This window comes from Artibeus jamaicensis, unplaced genomic scaffold, assembly GCF_021234435.1.
Source record: "Artibeus jamaicensis isolate MK-2021 breed Jamaican fruit bat unplaced genomic scaffold, CSHL_Jam_final contig_3152, whole genome shotgun sequence".
Classification (NCBI taxonomy): domain Eukaryota; kingdom Metazoa; phylum Chordata; class Mammalia; order Chiroptera; family Phyllostomidae; genus Artibeus; species Artibeus jamaicensis.
In genome coordinates, this window is record NW_026521729.1 from 5,812,250 (window position 1) to 5,827,487 (window position 15,238).

The 15,238-nt window shown below is 56.1% G+C and overlaps 1 protein-coding gene across 4 annotated transcripts in view; it reads right to left on the reverse strand.

Moving 5' to 3' along the window:
- Positions 1-564: 564 nt before the first annotated feature.
- Positions 565-15,238, reverse strand: part of NOD2 (nucleotide binding oligomerization domain containing 2) — a 31,412-nt gene continuing 16,738 nt past the window's right edge. For 2 of the 4 annotated variants that reach the window (XM_053663215.1, XM_037141572.2), the window contains 8 exons: positions 11,877-11,960; positions 11,573-11,656; positions 9,608-9,691; positions 7,717-7,800; positions 7,164-7,247; positions 4,607-4,690; positions 3,488-3,571; positions 565-1,730 (listed from right to left, as the gene is read on the reverse strand). In XM_053663215.1, coding sequence (XP_053519190.1) covers positions 1,658-1,730; positions 3,488-3,571; positions 4,607-4,690; positions 7,164-7,247; positions 7,717-7,800; positions 9,608-9,691; positions 11,573-11,656; positions 11,877-11,960 — 661 coding nt within the window. In that variant the 3' untranslated portion in view covers positions 565-1,657. Of the gene's footprint in view, positions 1,731-3,487; positions 3,627-4,606; positions 4,691-7,163; positions 7,248-7,716; positions 7,801-9,607; positions 9,692-11,572; positions 11,657-11,876; positions 11,985-15,238 lie in introns of those variants that run through there. The other 2 variants (XM_037141573.2, XM_053663216.1) reach the window with 2 other exon arrangements.

A 15,238-nucleotide genomic window follows, 5' to 3' on the forward strand; every position in this document is an offset into this window, starting at 1 on the left:
CGGCCACCTGAGCCCATGCTCATTAAACGCAGCTAAGAAACGTTTCCATGAGGCCCAGCCAGGAAGCTGCTGGCTGAGGAGAGCGGTTCCCAATGTTCTCCATCCGTCTCCTGTTAAAATAATACCCCTGGGGCCACTTGGGGGAGGTGTGTGTGCGGGGCTGGGGGGGGGGGGGGGGCAGAGGCCTTTCAGCAGGGGCAGCCCGCACAACGCAGTGCAGTACTTCAGACTGAGCTAGATCGCCCAGCCCGCAGCAAAATCTGTTTTGATGGCAAGGCTATTTCTAATCACGAAGCAAAATCTGTTTTGATGGCAAGGCTATTTCTAATCACTGTTTTGCCTTAAGCAAAGCATTCTCTGGTCGAAAACATCATTTTTCCACCCTTCAAGTAGAAAAGTGCGCTTTAACATTTGACAAGTTGCAGGAACATTGCGAGATGTTCCGTCACCATGAAGACGGCTTGGGGGACTCCATGGTTTTCTTCTCTGTGACGAGTCACAGCAAAGAATTCCTGGTTATTTTTTAAATAAAAACATAAACTTGGAAGAAGAAAGCAGCATGGCTGATAAATATAAACCAGTTTTCACAGATAGCAATGTCTACAATAATAACACGTGTGTAGCATTTTACCAAGGCTACACAGGCATCCCTCTGAAAAATCCAGAAAACATCTGCTTGCTAAGGAAGGGCCTTTGAGTTTTGCCCTGTAACCTTTGGATCCACAACTTTATATCCTAAAGCATTCTGGCACAAACAAACCGGAACTGCCTCTTGGGGATATATTTTGGAAGTCTGCTCTCAGAGTTCAGTTCATGGCATCTGCCGGAGAGCTCATGGGGCCGTGCAAACGCCTGGCGCAGACCCTGTTTTCAAAGCTGCGTTTGCGTGGAGAGTTGATTCCGAAGGCTTGACTGAAGCGTAATTGACTTAACTGGAAATAAGAGTCCACCTGGGTGACCAGCTGTCACGTGGTCATCTTCTTCTTGCCAATCTAGACCACCTCAAGGACTCAATGGCTGCCATGTGTCACCTCCCAATAATGCCCTAAGGACCAGAGAGGAAAGCAGGGTACATGGTAGCCTCTCCCATGGTGGGGTGGGAGGGGGAAGTGTATCAAAGCGGAGAACACTGACACTCATTCGCAACCCGCAGGCACAGAGGAAATGCTGTTTGCCACCGGGTCTGGGAGGAGCGCTGGAACCAGATGCGGGCAGCAGCGGGGTGGCTGGCGCATGAGCAAAACGCAGCAGGAAGTTTCTTCCTGGACACCCACCCACCCTCACTGCGAGAGGCACGGAACGGGGCCTGTCACATGGATCCAGGTCCCCACGCCGGCTGACAGGCACTCAGTAACCTTCAAGGGCTCAGTGACAGGTCCCATCAGCAGGGGGCTGGCCCTGTGACATGGGGCAGCTGCTCCTCTTCTACGGCCCGTGGGCTGCATTGTGGGGACAGCTTGATGGCCAGAGTAGGCTTTGGAAACGTCCATGCTGAAGGACACTGCTGGTCCTTCTCTGCCAGGACAAAGGTGACCTCCCAAGTGGACCCCACACAGGACAAGGCTCCGTCTGAACGAGCTGCTGCCAAACGTAATCAGCTTCTGGGATGCAAACCCAGGGCTCACACGCAACCTGAGACGCAGGTCGGCCGGAGACCTCACAGCAGGAGTCTGGTGTCCCTCTGGCTGAGCTGCTCGATTTCCTCCGGGGAGAAAGTGTTTCCTCGGAGCCTGAAGGGGACAAGCGAAGAGTGGGTGGAGTGAAGACAGAACCACAGCACTGCTTTCCAACGGAGGCTGCGCTTTCTAAAGCCAGGCGGGGATGGCCTGCCGCTCCGGCCCAGCGGCAGCTGCCCTGGGAGGGAAGCCCACTGGTTTTGCCCGTGTCCACAGTGCAGCTCATGAATCACTGCGCACAATGACACAGGCCCCGTGCCTGTGCTCAGCGTCCACACTGGACCCAGCCAGCTGGCCATTCTTTTTATGGCACCAGCAGAATCGGCCCAGAATGGGATGAGCAGGACCAGGTGCCCCCTGCCCCCAGCGCCACCCACAGGAAGCAAACATCAAGCCCTTAAAATACCCACCTGGTGCCGGCCTGCTCCCCACAGGCACAGACTGTGACATTCCTTAGGGGTGCGCAATGATTTTTAACAAATAGCCCACAGTGTGCCCAGGACCGAGGACGGCCAAGGCTCTGGGATTGCACAACCAACCACACATGAGGTGCTCTCTCCAGCAGGGCGCAGATTGTAGAAATCTTTATTTTTAACTTCTTCATCTGAGAGCTGCACTTGCTGCTGCCTAGAAGTGCGTTTCCAGGGAGGGGTGAGTCCGCCTATTGAAAGCGGGCTCACAAGCTCCCCCGGATGAGGCCGTGCTGTGCAGCAGCCCCCGGGGGCCTGGTCTGGGCCAGCAGGCTTCCTGGGTGTGCAGTCCACCCCGGGCCATTTTGTCCGGCAGAGCGGGGTCGGTCCCTCCTCTGCTCTGCTTCAGTACCGGCAGTTGCAATGGGGGTCCAGAGTGCCAGCTTTTTTTTTTTTTTTAAGAAAACTCTGAAGTATAGATTTTTAAATGGGGAACCTCCTAGGTTTAAAATACAGATGGGCTCCCACTTACGATGGTTCAGCATAACTTTTTGATTTCACAACAGTGCGAAAGCGAAATGCATTCACATTTTGAATTCGTATCTTTTTCCTGGGCCAGGGATGGCATTATGATGCTCTCTCACGATGCAGGGCAGTGGGAAGATTTGGCCCAACTCGAGTCTAACGTACGTTTCCTGAGCACGTTGAAGGTGGGCCGGGCTGATCTGCAATGTCTGGTGGGTTAGGTGTGTTCAACGCATTTTTGACAGAATGATACTTTCAACTTAGGAGGGGTTTATCCTAAATCAAGGAGCATCTGTTTGGGCTTCTAGCTCAGGGTCTGAAACGTGTGTAGTGAGTGTCATTCATGTGTACTGTGTTAACCAGGGGGAACCTCTCTGCTTACTCTGTGAGCGACAGTTACCTCCATGGAAAGGAAGACAAATCCTTGACGTTGTGACCCACTAGTTTTTTCGAATACATACAACTTTTAAGTATAAAGACTTGGATACGCTGTACAGCGGTGCCCACCCTGGGTAACGTCCACCCACAGCCGCACATGGTCTGACGCAGTGGCCTTGGCGTGCGATGGCAGATGCAATACCCAGGAGGGCAGGAGCTTCTGTTCTTTCCTCTGTTACTCTTCCACCACACAACTGGCTAGAACAGTGCCGTTTCGAATAAATACTCGTGACTTAAAAATAAAAGGACTGGTCCCCGATCAGAGACTCGAAGACATCTTTCCCAGCACAGAGCTATGCCCATCATGTGCAGAATGTCACTGATCATCGGAGCCAAAAGGGACCTTAGAAATTCTCAAGCGCCTCTCCCCACTTGCCCCATTTCACAGATTGGAAAACCGAGGCTCAGAGAGGTGGAGAGGTCTTGCCAGGGCCTTACCAGACTTCCAGGATCGTGTTGTTCCTTTCAAGGGCCTGCAGGAGGGCTTGTGCCCCAAGGTGGGTGATGCAGTTGTTGGACAGCCTGGAGAGGACGACGCAATGGTGAGCTTCAGGGGTGCTCGGGTGCCCTCTTGGGCCTGTCCGATTAAAGGAGGCTTTGGGAGTTGGCCGGCCTGCTGGAGCCCAGCGGCCCCCTTGACCTGCCCCTCTCCGGCCAAGATTCCTCACGAGCTCATCGACCAAGGCTCAAGGCCTCAAGTGAGACGTACTTTTCTCTCTTCCATCCAGTAGAGTCATTCATCTAAATACGTGGCTACTCCCCTCGGAAGGTGCTATATGCCTTTTAGTGCCAGACTTCCTGGGTTCAAATCCAGCTTACACCGCTTCCTCTCTGACCTCAAGCAAATTAGTCCCAATTTCCTCATCTCTACAAGGGACCTAAAAGAGCACCCATTTCAGCGGGTATAAGAATCGAACAAAGAATGGTGTCATCTAAACCACGTGCCCCAGAATACAGCAACCGTGCCTGCCTGCACAGCACAAGAGCAACCACCGGAGGCGCCCATCCGAAAGCTCCTCTCACCCGAGCCAGGGAAGGGCCCACGGCCCACACATTCCCTCGGCTGTCCCCTCTGGCTCTGAGGGCTGCTGCCTGGGAAGACCACCCTCTCCCCTGGACCTGAGGCTTTGCTCCTGACCCCGGAGGCGTGCTCAGCCATGTTCAGGGCAAGCACTGGAAGTGCTGGACAGTTAATGTCCCCACAAGCACACTCCAGCCTCAGAACGACAGGCAGCTGGTGGGTAAATATCCACGTGGCCCAGCACCAGTGGGACTGAGCCCCAGTAGCCTCAGCAATAACAGGCTTGGTGACACACGGTTATCTTTCACCTTCCCTTCCCTACCCCACCCCATGACTCCTCACCATGGGGTTTGCTGGGGCCACCTTGCCTTGGAGTCCCTGCCTGCGTTTTGGGGACCCCTCAACAATACCTGCAATGGTTCCACCAGGCTACCTCATGCTGCCTCATAGAAGTTAACCAGGATGGGCACCTGCCCAGGTCTCCAATTTAGAACCACCCCACCCCCATGCTGGTCACTGCTGTCCCGGCTCCTTACTTGAGGACTTTCAAACTTGAATTTCTCACAAGTCCTTCAGCGAGAGAGCACACACCTTCATCTTGGAGATGGTTCTCCTCCAGGCTGGGAAGAAGAAGGGGAGACTCTGTCAGTACAGCAACATTTATTGTGGAAGATCAGGTGCCTGAAGGTGAGTGTTGGGAACCGCCCTGCCTGGTTTCAGAAGCTGTAATCCCCTCATAGCTAAGGCTGAGTAAAAAGACCTTGGGACCATAAGCCACTAAGGAGACAAAGGTTATCTCCCTGGCAGGGGCACCGCCTCTGCCCCCTTTCTCTTCACCCTGCTTGGCCCTGGGCAGATAACTGGTTAGCCAATGATGGGTAAGATTCCTCAAGGGAGGGACAACCTAAGACAGGCACAGTCACAAAGAGGCCCTCGGGTAAGGACTTGGAGGGCTGTAGAAAAAGAGGGTGATGGGCCCTCACCCCTCAGCTTTGACACAGCCTAAGTCCTCATTGTGTCTGCAAGAAGTCTCCTAATCTCTTGACTGTCTTACTTCCCTGCCTGATTTAAGCCTGAAACAATGACAGAGTGTGGTGCAGCCCTGTGTGGAAAGGGTGGGTTCCCTGGGCGATCAGGCCTAAGAAAGAATATGTAAAATCCTGTGAAACCTGCTTTGCTAAGAATGTCATCAATTTTCTGATAAGGGTCCAAGCAGGAAATGAGTTTGTTTCCCAAAGTTTTGTAGCCCTTTAGCTAACTGACCCTGACTCAGAATAAGCCCTCATAGTTCTTTATATGTTCTCTGTTGTTTGATCCTTACTGCCTGAGCATAATGAATGAGGACCTTCCTTGATGTAATGCTCCCAGAAATCGATAAAAGCCTGTCCAAGCAAGGGTCGGGGCCCTCTCTCTCTCAGAGAGTGGCCGTGCAGTCCCTTTTCTCCACAGGACTCTGCAGTCCGTGTAAATTTGTTCATCGCAGCCACAACACTGCAGGCACTGCCAGCCGGAGTCCACATCGGGTGAGCCATGACCCCCCATTTAGAAAGTCCAACATCCGAGAGTCAACACTTACAAATAAAGGGGGGCAGATCAGACACACCCCACAGGGTGTGACAGTCTCCATTCCAGGGCCACCTCAGGGAGCAAACTCACCCCAAGTTCCCTCATGGCCCAGGGACTCTATCCCCTTCCCCTTTCTCTCTTATCAACGGAAGCCTAGTTTTGTCTGGGGCAGCCATGGGCTTGGTAAAGACACAAGCGAATGACAACAACAAAAACATTGTTTTCCCCCTCTCCACTGCAGCCAGGGTTAGCCGACAGACATGCCCATGGCCACGCAGGAACATGTAAGGGGACGTTGACAGATGGGGCCCCTGGGGACACTCTTCAGAGGGAAGCAGCCTGGCCGGCCTGTGCCTCTGCCCTCCTGGGCTATACAGGCGGAATCCTGGGACACACAAGGAGTGCTGGAGACGCTGCAGCCTTCTTGTGATCATGAGACCACCAATCATGAGGACGCAGCCACAGACTGAGGATGTGATGGATCACAGAGAGTCCCGACCCCTGCTGGTCTCGTGGGGATGCCCTCCCAGCCCTCAGCAGTCTGCACCTGCCCGTGGAAAGCCACGCCCTGTTCTGCAGGTGGAGGTCTTCCCTCCCTCGCAGCCCACGGCAGTCCTGGTAGAGGCTCTCACAGCGAGGTGCTCCTCCCACAAGAAATTCCTAGTGCTCGGACCCAATCAGGGCATAGTCAGCAGAAAATGGGTGGAGCCAGTGAGCCCCGCCCACCACCACAGTGACAGTGCTCAGAGGTTTATCTGGTGCCCTTCTGCTTCCTGAATAAGTCAGCCTTTTATCGCGCTGCTACAGTGTGAAACTGCCCAAGACAGATCATAAGAAGACTAGACAGGTGGCATCTGATGGGTGGAAAACCTGGAATCAGTTTCAGGTCAGTGGTGGAGGTATGGCTCTCAGTTCACCCCTGAACGTCCCCCCAAACTCCACTGCACCTTCCACCACGCCCCTGACTCTGACGCCCAGGGTCCTCAGGCACACCTGGGTCCACACTCGCTCTGAAAGGATCAAACTCTGTTTGTAGTGACAGTCACAGTGACAGTGACCTGCAGCAGCAGCAGGGAGCCACTGCCACAGGGGTAATGCCATCCCTGTCACCGCGGAACATGTCGAAAAATGTCAGGCACTAGGGTCCTCGCAGGCATTACCGCATTTCGTTCTTACACCAGCGTCTTCTAGTTGGGGGAAACCTGAGATTCAGACGTTGTTACTGAACGTGGCCTAGAAGCTCAGCCCACCTGACTCCGGAACCTGTGCGCTCCACCATGAGGCCACAGGGAGGCAGAGCCCAAACCTGCAAACCCTTAAATACAACCAAATAGAAAGAGGGAGCACCTCTATGCCAGGCTTGCTAAGCTTCACCCACGCAGGACTCTGGAAGACAAGCACATTCACCCAATCACTCAGTCATGCACCTCATCCCATCCACACAGCTGTTTCCCTGGATGAGGCCGGGGAAGAAAGGAAGACAACTATCACCCCCTGTCTCCCAAGCAAGGACGCCCCCAAACTCACCAGAGTTCTTCCAGTGCCACGTTCTTCTCCAACATCAGCGCTAAGGCCTTTGCACCCTCACTGCCAATGTCGTTCCCCACCAAGCTGGGTGTGACCAAGGGACAAACAGGTGTCAGAGCCGGGAGGGACCTCAGAGATAAGCTAAGCCTTGAAGGGCGGAATGCGAAGCCCCACACACTTCCCCTTCCTCTTCTGCTCCCTCTCAGACACCAACCATTGGTCACCGTGCCCTTGTCCATCAAGCCCAGAAGCAGCCTGAGACCCCTTCCCTACCCAGAGTGCTGGGCGGCACTGCAGATGCGTTCGGTCCTAGAGATACAACGTACTCGATCCAGCCCAAGACCCTCCACTAACACAGGGAATTGAGACCCATGAGAGGGGAAGGGGCATCTCCAAAGTGGCGGGGCTCCAAACCCAATGGTGCTTCTTTCTCATCCCCTTGCCTAACATAGGGGGTGAACATGAGGTTCAAAGACCTTCCAAACAGGCCCAGGCTCCCCGCTCCTCAGGCTGGCTCCCCTGTGACAAGGACAGGACAGACACTGAAGCTTACCTGAGCCACCTCAAGCTCTGGTGGTCGCCCAAGGCTTCCGCCAAGGCCTGCGCCCCTGTGTCACCCACCTTGTTGCCCCAGAACCTGAAAAGGCCAACAGTCAACAGCAGTGTCAGTGAGAACATGCTATGTGTTCTGGGCCTCCTCCCAAGGCACATTCCTCTCCATGGCCCCAGCCAGAGGGGCAGCCCCCCACTACCAAGCCCAGAAAGGTCCCACTGGGGTTCTGAGGCCCCAACCCAGTGGGCCCACCTTCACTCAGATTGCTCAGCAGCTTGAAATCAGACTTACAGAACACTCCGAACACCCAGCGCATACCCCCAGGGACAGGGAGCTCCTTCCCAAAGGCAATTCACACGGCCTTGACACTTTTCTTGACATTTAGGTCCAATCTGCTTCCTGGTAGCTGTCCCCACAAGTCCATCACTAGCCCCCGAGACTACCCAGAACCAGTCTATCTCGTTATCTCCTGCTCCCGAACATCCCTGGTTTCCGCATGGTGTCCAACCCCTTCTGGGCCATCAGAACAACTGTGGTTCGGAAACACTCCTTTTCACAGGGGCAGGCCAATGCACCCCTTGTGACTCAGCTCTTTGACACCCAGAGGCGCCTGGCCGCCTGCGTGCACTCGTGAGCAAAGATCGCCGAGCTGAGATGTTCGCCACACTTTCGCTCACTAGGTAAATATTTATTGAGCCCTGCCTCCGTGTTGACCCCGCCCTGTGTCCCGTCCCAGGGGATGGGACGCTGAAATAGCAAAAATCCGGGGCACAACCTGAGCATGCCCCAGCTTGCGACCGGTGAAACAGATTGCGACATCCAGCCAGTGGAGCACTAAGCAGCTGCTCTTGAAACAGTGAGGCCAAAGGAGATGAAAAGACGCCTATACTCTATTGTTGAGAAAAAATGCAACTTGCAGAACCGCTTGTACCACGGGACGGTGTTGGGGGTGAATTTAGCTCAGTGCCCGGCCCACACAGGGGCCTTCATAAATACGTGTTGAATGATAAACACCAGGCCAGATGTGGCCTCAAAAAGGAAAGAGCTCAGTGGGGCTATGGTCGCCCCTTGTTCTAGACTCTGAGTTACTAGAGCAGCTTGGAAGAGGTGCTGGTGTCCCCAGCCACAGTCACTCTCCTGGGTCCAGCTGCACCCAGTGCGGGGGGGGGGGGGGTGAGGCGCATGGCAGGTCACTTCCGATCCATGTGGAATGGATCGGAGCACGTGGGCCCTAAGGTTATTCTGTCCTCCTACAGTCTGGGGTCCTAAAACCCCCAGTTCTTGTCAAATGGACCCACCAAGGGCAAGACAGGACAGGAGAGGGGCTGCAGGGGATGGCACAGAGCGATGTTGGGGGCTGTTGCTCTGCCCAGCAAACAGGAGGCTGTGCTCTGGGGCCCCGGGGACCAAGAACTGCCCTCCCAGCCTATGTCTGACTGCCCCGCAGCACTCCCCTATACAACCTCCTCCCCGCTAATCTGGGCTCCAGCCTCTCTTCCCCCCGGCCTTCTCTGTGCTCGGTCCTCACTGGGCTGCACCTCCTCTGGGACCCCTGGGCGGTACCCCCAGACCATTCACATATCAGTCTGGGGTGGGGCCCAGGTGATGGCGAGCTGCAGAAGCCCCTCAGTGGTCCCAGGGCACAGACGGAGGTGAGAAGCGCAGCCCCAGCACCCATGACGACCCGAGGGCTTCCTGCCACCTGTGGGTGCTGCCTGCCCCCAGCACTGACATCCCGAACTTCCTGTTTCTCCCATGGAAAGCAACCACCACGCAGCCAAGGGCCGCTTACCGTCTCCCTGCCTCACCCTCCCCACAGGGGCCTTCTGGCTCAAGAGTGTCACCTGCCCCAAAACCCTCCACGCCGCCTGGGCCCCGGAACCCAACCTACCCGAGAAACTGCAGGGAGGTGTTGGCCCTGAGCCCTCGGGCCAGCACCTGGGCTCCCGCGGAGGTGATGTGGTTGTTCCCCAGCCTGGAAGGGAAGACAGAGGAGGCTGAGAGCAAGTGGGTCATGCGGGCAGAAGGCCCGGGTCTGCGGGGGAAAGTGTGGCCTGGACAGAGAAAGCTGGGGAAACCGCTGTGGGGGCCGGGTGCAGACGCAGGAGCCAGTCGGTGCTCGGGGAGCTTGTGCAGCAGCTCCCGACACTTTGTTTTCCACCAGCTCAGGGAAAGCAGGGCAAAGCAGGGTGACAGGTACGGCAGGAGCCACAGGAGGCAGAGGTCCTGGAAGGTGCTTTCTCGGGGGAGCCAGGGTGACTCACTGTCACACCTTTGCTTCCTGTCTCAGCACCTGGCAGCCTTCCCCGCCGCACCTGCTGCAGGTGGCATCTACCTGTTCCTGGCAGGCCCAGGACTGGGAGCAAGAAGGGGGCCCTGCCGAGCCTTCTGCAGGGATTGGTGGAACAGGTTTCACCCAAATCCGACACTTTGAGGAAGCCCAGAACTCTCACCCACAAACCCAGGCTTCCTGGAACAATAGCGCACTTTGGTTTTCTCAGAGAACTCTCACACGAAGCCACTCCGACTCACAAGAACCCTACAGGGCAGGGATTATTGTCCCCTCCGAGAAAGCGGTGGCCTCTCAGGTTGTATGACTGAAGGCCCCACCCCATGCTGAAAAATCCAGCATCCGCACTGCACCAAGGCCTGCGTCCCACACCTACTGCGGGCCAGTGACTGGGAGACGGGGGGCCCCTGCCACCTGGAGCACCCAGAGCACCCCAAGCTGCCTTCCACGCCGCTCTCTGGGAACTGCCCTGAAGTCCAGGACACGTCCTCCCCTCCCCCTCTCTCCCTCTTCCCCTCTCCCCCCAGCAGACCCGCCCTGCAGCCTCCCCAGCTCCCATCCCCATTTCCCCTCCAGGCAGTTTCCCGGTGGCACACCTCATCCCTCCCTGGAAGAGTGGACTGACTGGGCATGCTGAGAACTTACGTGGCTCCCCACGGCCTTCCACGCACCATGTAAGGCACTTATTACACGTGTACATGGATATTAACTCACTATGGACGCAGCTCACCACAGCAGCCTGGGAGGTCACTGTCACTGCTCTCTCCATTTTACAGAAGGATAAACAGAAGCACGCGGTGGGCTGACCCAAGGCCGCACAGCCAATGAGGATCCAAATCACAGGCGTCCCGGGTTCAAACCTCAGCCAGCCTGGCTGCACAGCCCCGGGCTCTGAACAGCGATGCCCTACTCACCACAGGCCCAGGCCTCTACCTCTGAGTGTGGCCACCTGCGGCTGGGCCAGCACAGGCCTGGCCACAGCCACTCTCCCGTGTGTGAATTAGGAGGGGGCGTTGGCAGCGGAAGAGAATCCTTTGTACACAAGGGCCGCCCTGGCACTGGCCTCAGTGGCCCCGCCTGAGACCAAGCTACATAGTCAACGAGTTCAAAGACGGCAGCTCACGTCCCCAAACCCAGCCCGGCCGGTAGAAAGAACTAATGGAAGAAGGTCTTCACTTTGTCTTCGTTCACTCTGTCAGGCCAGGAGGTCAGAATCGCCCAGAGAGAGGGAGAAGCCAGGCTGAGCCAGGCACCAATCAGGTAGGAGGGAGCCCAGTGGAGGCCAGAGGAGGGGCGGGGGGCAGCTGACATGCACATTTCCCAGGCTGGGTGCAAACCCTGCACCCCACTAAGCACCCAAAAGGACCTTCCAAGATTTTTTTTTTGTCACAACTGGCAGCCACACCTGTGGCAGCAAGTGATTGCAGCACCCACCCCTATGCCATCCTGGTATTCAGCCAGGAAATCAGGCCCCCAGTATGGGCGAGCCAGGGCCGAGCCCAGACCATCCGGATGGAGCAGTGGCAGGGACAGACGGCGTCCGGGAACAGGGAAGCCGAGGCTCACCTCAACGCCAAGAAGTTCTGCCGGCACTCGAGGAGCCTGGCCAGGGACTGGGTGCAGCCGTCGGTCAGCTTGTTGTTGAATAAACTGGAAAGAGTTGAGAGAGAGACTTGGAGACAGGCACAAGGGACAGCACGCGCCCAAACCCAGGGCAGCCTGTTCCCACGGGACAAGAGTCTCCCTGCACCTGCCGCCACGCACACACCTGCCCAGCCCATCACAGTTCACGGAGGTTCCCAGGGAACAAGGCTGGGGACCTGGGGACCTGGAGACCCGGGGCCCAACGTCCCGGCCCAGACGGACTTACGCTAACTTCTGCAGCGCCTCACAGTGAAGAGCATGTTCGACGAGCTTGCAAAAGCCTCGGTCTGAGATATTATTATCTCGCAGGCTAAAACACACCAGATAGATAAACCTGAAAACAGAGCTCATGACAGGAGGAAAAAAAAATGACCGAAACCTCCAAAGAGACTTTCACTCGTCCCCCAAGTGCTGGCATCTGTGCTCCCAGGGAACGCGGGGACTCCCCCATCCCTGGCCAGGGTGCTGATGTCGTGCATGATGCGGGGGGCAGCTCAGGAGATGGGGACCCGGAGCCCCTGCTCAAAGAACACCAGACTCCTTGGGACGTCACAGGCCTAACCTGAGGGGCCCTTTCCAGCTCTGTGGGAGGGAAGTGGCCATCAGCACGGCCTCCCAGAAGGTTCCGTCCAAGGTGGGAAGGAGCTGTGACATGGCCAAGGAGCAGAGGAACTAGACAGACTTCCTACCCCAGGATCAGGTGGCTGAGCGAGCAGAGGGTAGACCAGTTGGACGAGAGGGGCCAAGACTTGGGAAAACCGGCAGGAAGGCTGTGGTCAGTGAGGTTCTGCTATCCAGCCCTTCACCCCCCTTGACATCACTCCTGCTGGTCAGACCCCGCCTGGCAGCCCCCAGACATGCCTCTTGGGTCAGAGTTTCCAAAGCTCACCTGATCACAACATCCAAAAGCACCCCTAAAATACAGGCTTCCACCCTGGTGCCTGGAGCTGGCCATGCAACATGTACAGGCCAGGACACAGGACGCCATGTATTGTAACCCCTATGGGTGGGGTTCTCCATCATCAGGCAAACTTGGGAGGTCCTGCCCAACAGGGTCACAGCTCAGGCTCTGGAACCCTTGGTGGGGGTTCTGATCCTGAGCAGCCCCTCACCAGCTGTTTGCTGAAAGCAAGCCCTGGTTCAGATTTAAAGAGACAGTGCACATAAAGCCCTGGCGACACCTGGCCCACGGTAAAAGCTGCTGGAATCAGGATCGCTGCACGTATGGAACATGGGGCACACCGGTGCCACCTGAAGCACTTCCTAAGAGTAACGGCACTTAATCCTTGCAAGCCCATGACATAGGTAGAGAGAAGGACACGGAGACACAGACAAGCGAAGCGACTTTACCAGGCCGCACAGCACCCAAAGGGTTTGGAGGAGGCTGTCTGGCCCCCGAGCCCACCCTTCACCGGGACCTTATTTGGCCTCTCTCTCTGAGGCTTAAGAGCACCGACAGTCTCACTACAGACTCGTTGGTAGGTCATGACATCGACCCTGAAGGTCATGAGCAGGGATGTTTAAGTGGGAAAAAGAACAGGACAGAAGGACAGCAGACTGAGTCCAAGGTAATGAAAGAAAGTCATTCTGAGAAGTTTTTGTTTCACCTCTTTTGCAGTGTGGGCCCCAGTCAAAAACTTTGAAAGCCGCCACCCCAGAGTCTAAAGAAACCGATATAGGGCACTTTATGTTCAGGTTTCCCAGAGGCGGAGGGTTTCGGTTGGCATGGAGACACTACATGTGGGAAAGAGGCCGTGGCACTGTGGGAGAGAGGAGGGGGACTCTCTCTCTCTCTCTCTCACACACACACACACACACACACACACACACACACACACACACACACAGGAAATGCTCACATAGCAACCTTGTGGTGGTTCCCTTCCCCCAGAGTGTCGGCAATTTCAGTACTTGGTCAAAGATGGTCATTCACTAATAGAACACCAAGCTGGTTCCCACCGACCAGCGGCATTCATGGGGTGGCCTCTGGACCACTTGTATCAGCATCTCTAGGCATGTTTGTTTCAAATCTAGATTTCTGGGCCCCCACCCCAGACCTGGGTGACGGGAAGCCCTGGGGACAGGCCCCAATACTGGAAGCATTGCCACGGGCCCCTCTGCCCTGAGCACCTGAGCCACAAGGACTAGGACCAGACCAACCTCAGCTCCTGGGGAACTAGAGACAGGCACCAGCCCCCCCGACCCCGGCCCTTGGCCCTTCTGAGCTCAGGGACGGGGGAGGGGAGGCAGGAGCTGGACCACATGGGCTTTCCTCACCAAAGAGAAGGGGTCCAATCATTTCAGGGAGGGCTCTGTGAGGGCCACGCAGGCCCGTGGGTCCTGACCTCTCGGGGCCCAAGGACCCCCTTGAGAACCATGGGTCTGTAATCCAGAAACACGCATGGGCATATTTCTAGCAGGTAGCGGCTCCCACACACTGGCCTGGAAATCCTGAGTGAAAAGTCCCTCCCCAGGAAGTCGGAGGGCTGCACTGGCCACTGCTCTGTCCCCAGACGGATCCTGCCCCGCTTCTCGGCACAGCTCTGGGGCCCAGGGGCGGGGCTGATTCTGGGGATGCTACCCGTGGGTTCCCACTCTGGCTCCTGGTGGGGTTAAGGCAGGGGTGGGGAGTGAGTCCCGGGCGCACTCCCCAGGTCCCACCCCTCCAGGATGCTGCCCCGCAGCGGCTGTCAGCAAGCCCTCTCCCTACCTTCCTCCCAGGTAACAACCCGCCCCCTCTGCCCCTCGGGCCTGGGGAGTATCCCAGGGCCCGGTTCTTCCTAACACCCACCCAGGCCTTTGAAAACACTCCCTTTGTCAAACTCTCCTTGAGTCACCGAATGTAAATGTGTCATCTGATACATTCATACGTATCCTGTATCTTCGTTATATGTAATATACGTATTAACTGTACCAATATACGTTGTATTATGAGATCTCATTTATACACTCAGGGCCACGGTCCGCATGAAAGGGGTAAAGGTCACCGCTCAGTTTCCAGTGGCTCTCTCTGTGTTTGCTCCAGGAGGAACGGAGTCTGGCTGCTTTGGCTTGGAGAAGGTACGCCAGCCACCTTCATAGGCTCCCCGAGACGTTTGTCCCTTGCATAGTGTCAAATGCCTGGGAGGCTGTGAGTTGATTTTAACTCTAAGTCACAGCTTCTGCTTTCTCAGAGGTTATAAATAGGGGTTAGAACATCCCCTTTTGAGGCTGAAAGGGAAGTTGGGGAGCCGGGTGCTGGCCGCCAGACCTGGGCACAGCCTCCAAGCTGGCCCGGCCCAAGGCAGGGAAGAAGGCCCAGGGGCGCCTGGCAGTGACCTCCCAAAGGGGAACCTCGCACCTTCAGATGGGGCTGAGGGCAGCGTGGGGGACGCCAATACCTCATCCGCACCCAGACGCATGAGGAATGAAAGCTCGGGTGAAACTCCACAGCCTCTTTCCCTCTCTGGGGTCCTGGAATTCCCATCATGTGGGGGGTTTTAACATTTCTTTCTTTCTTTCTTTCTTTCTTTCTTTCTTTCTTCTTTCTTTCTTTTCTTTTCTTTTCTTTTTTTTGTTTGTTTTAACGTTTCTGATGGGGCACAAGCC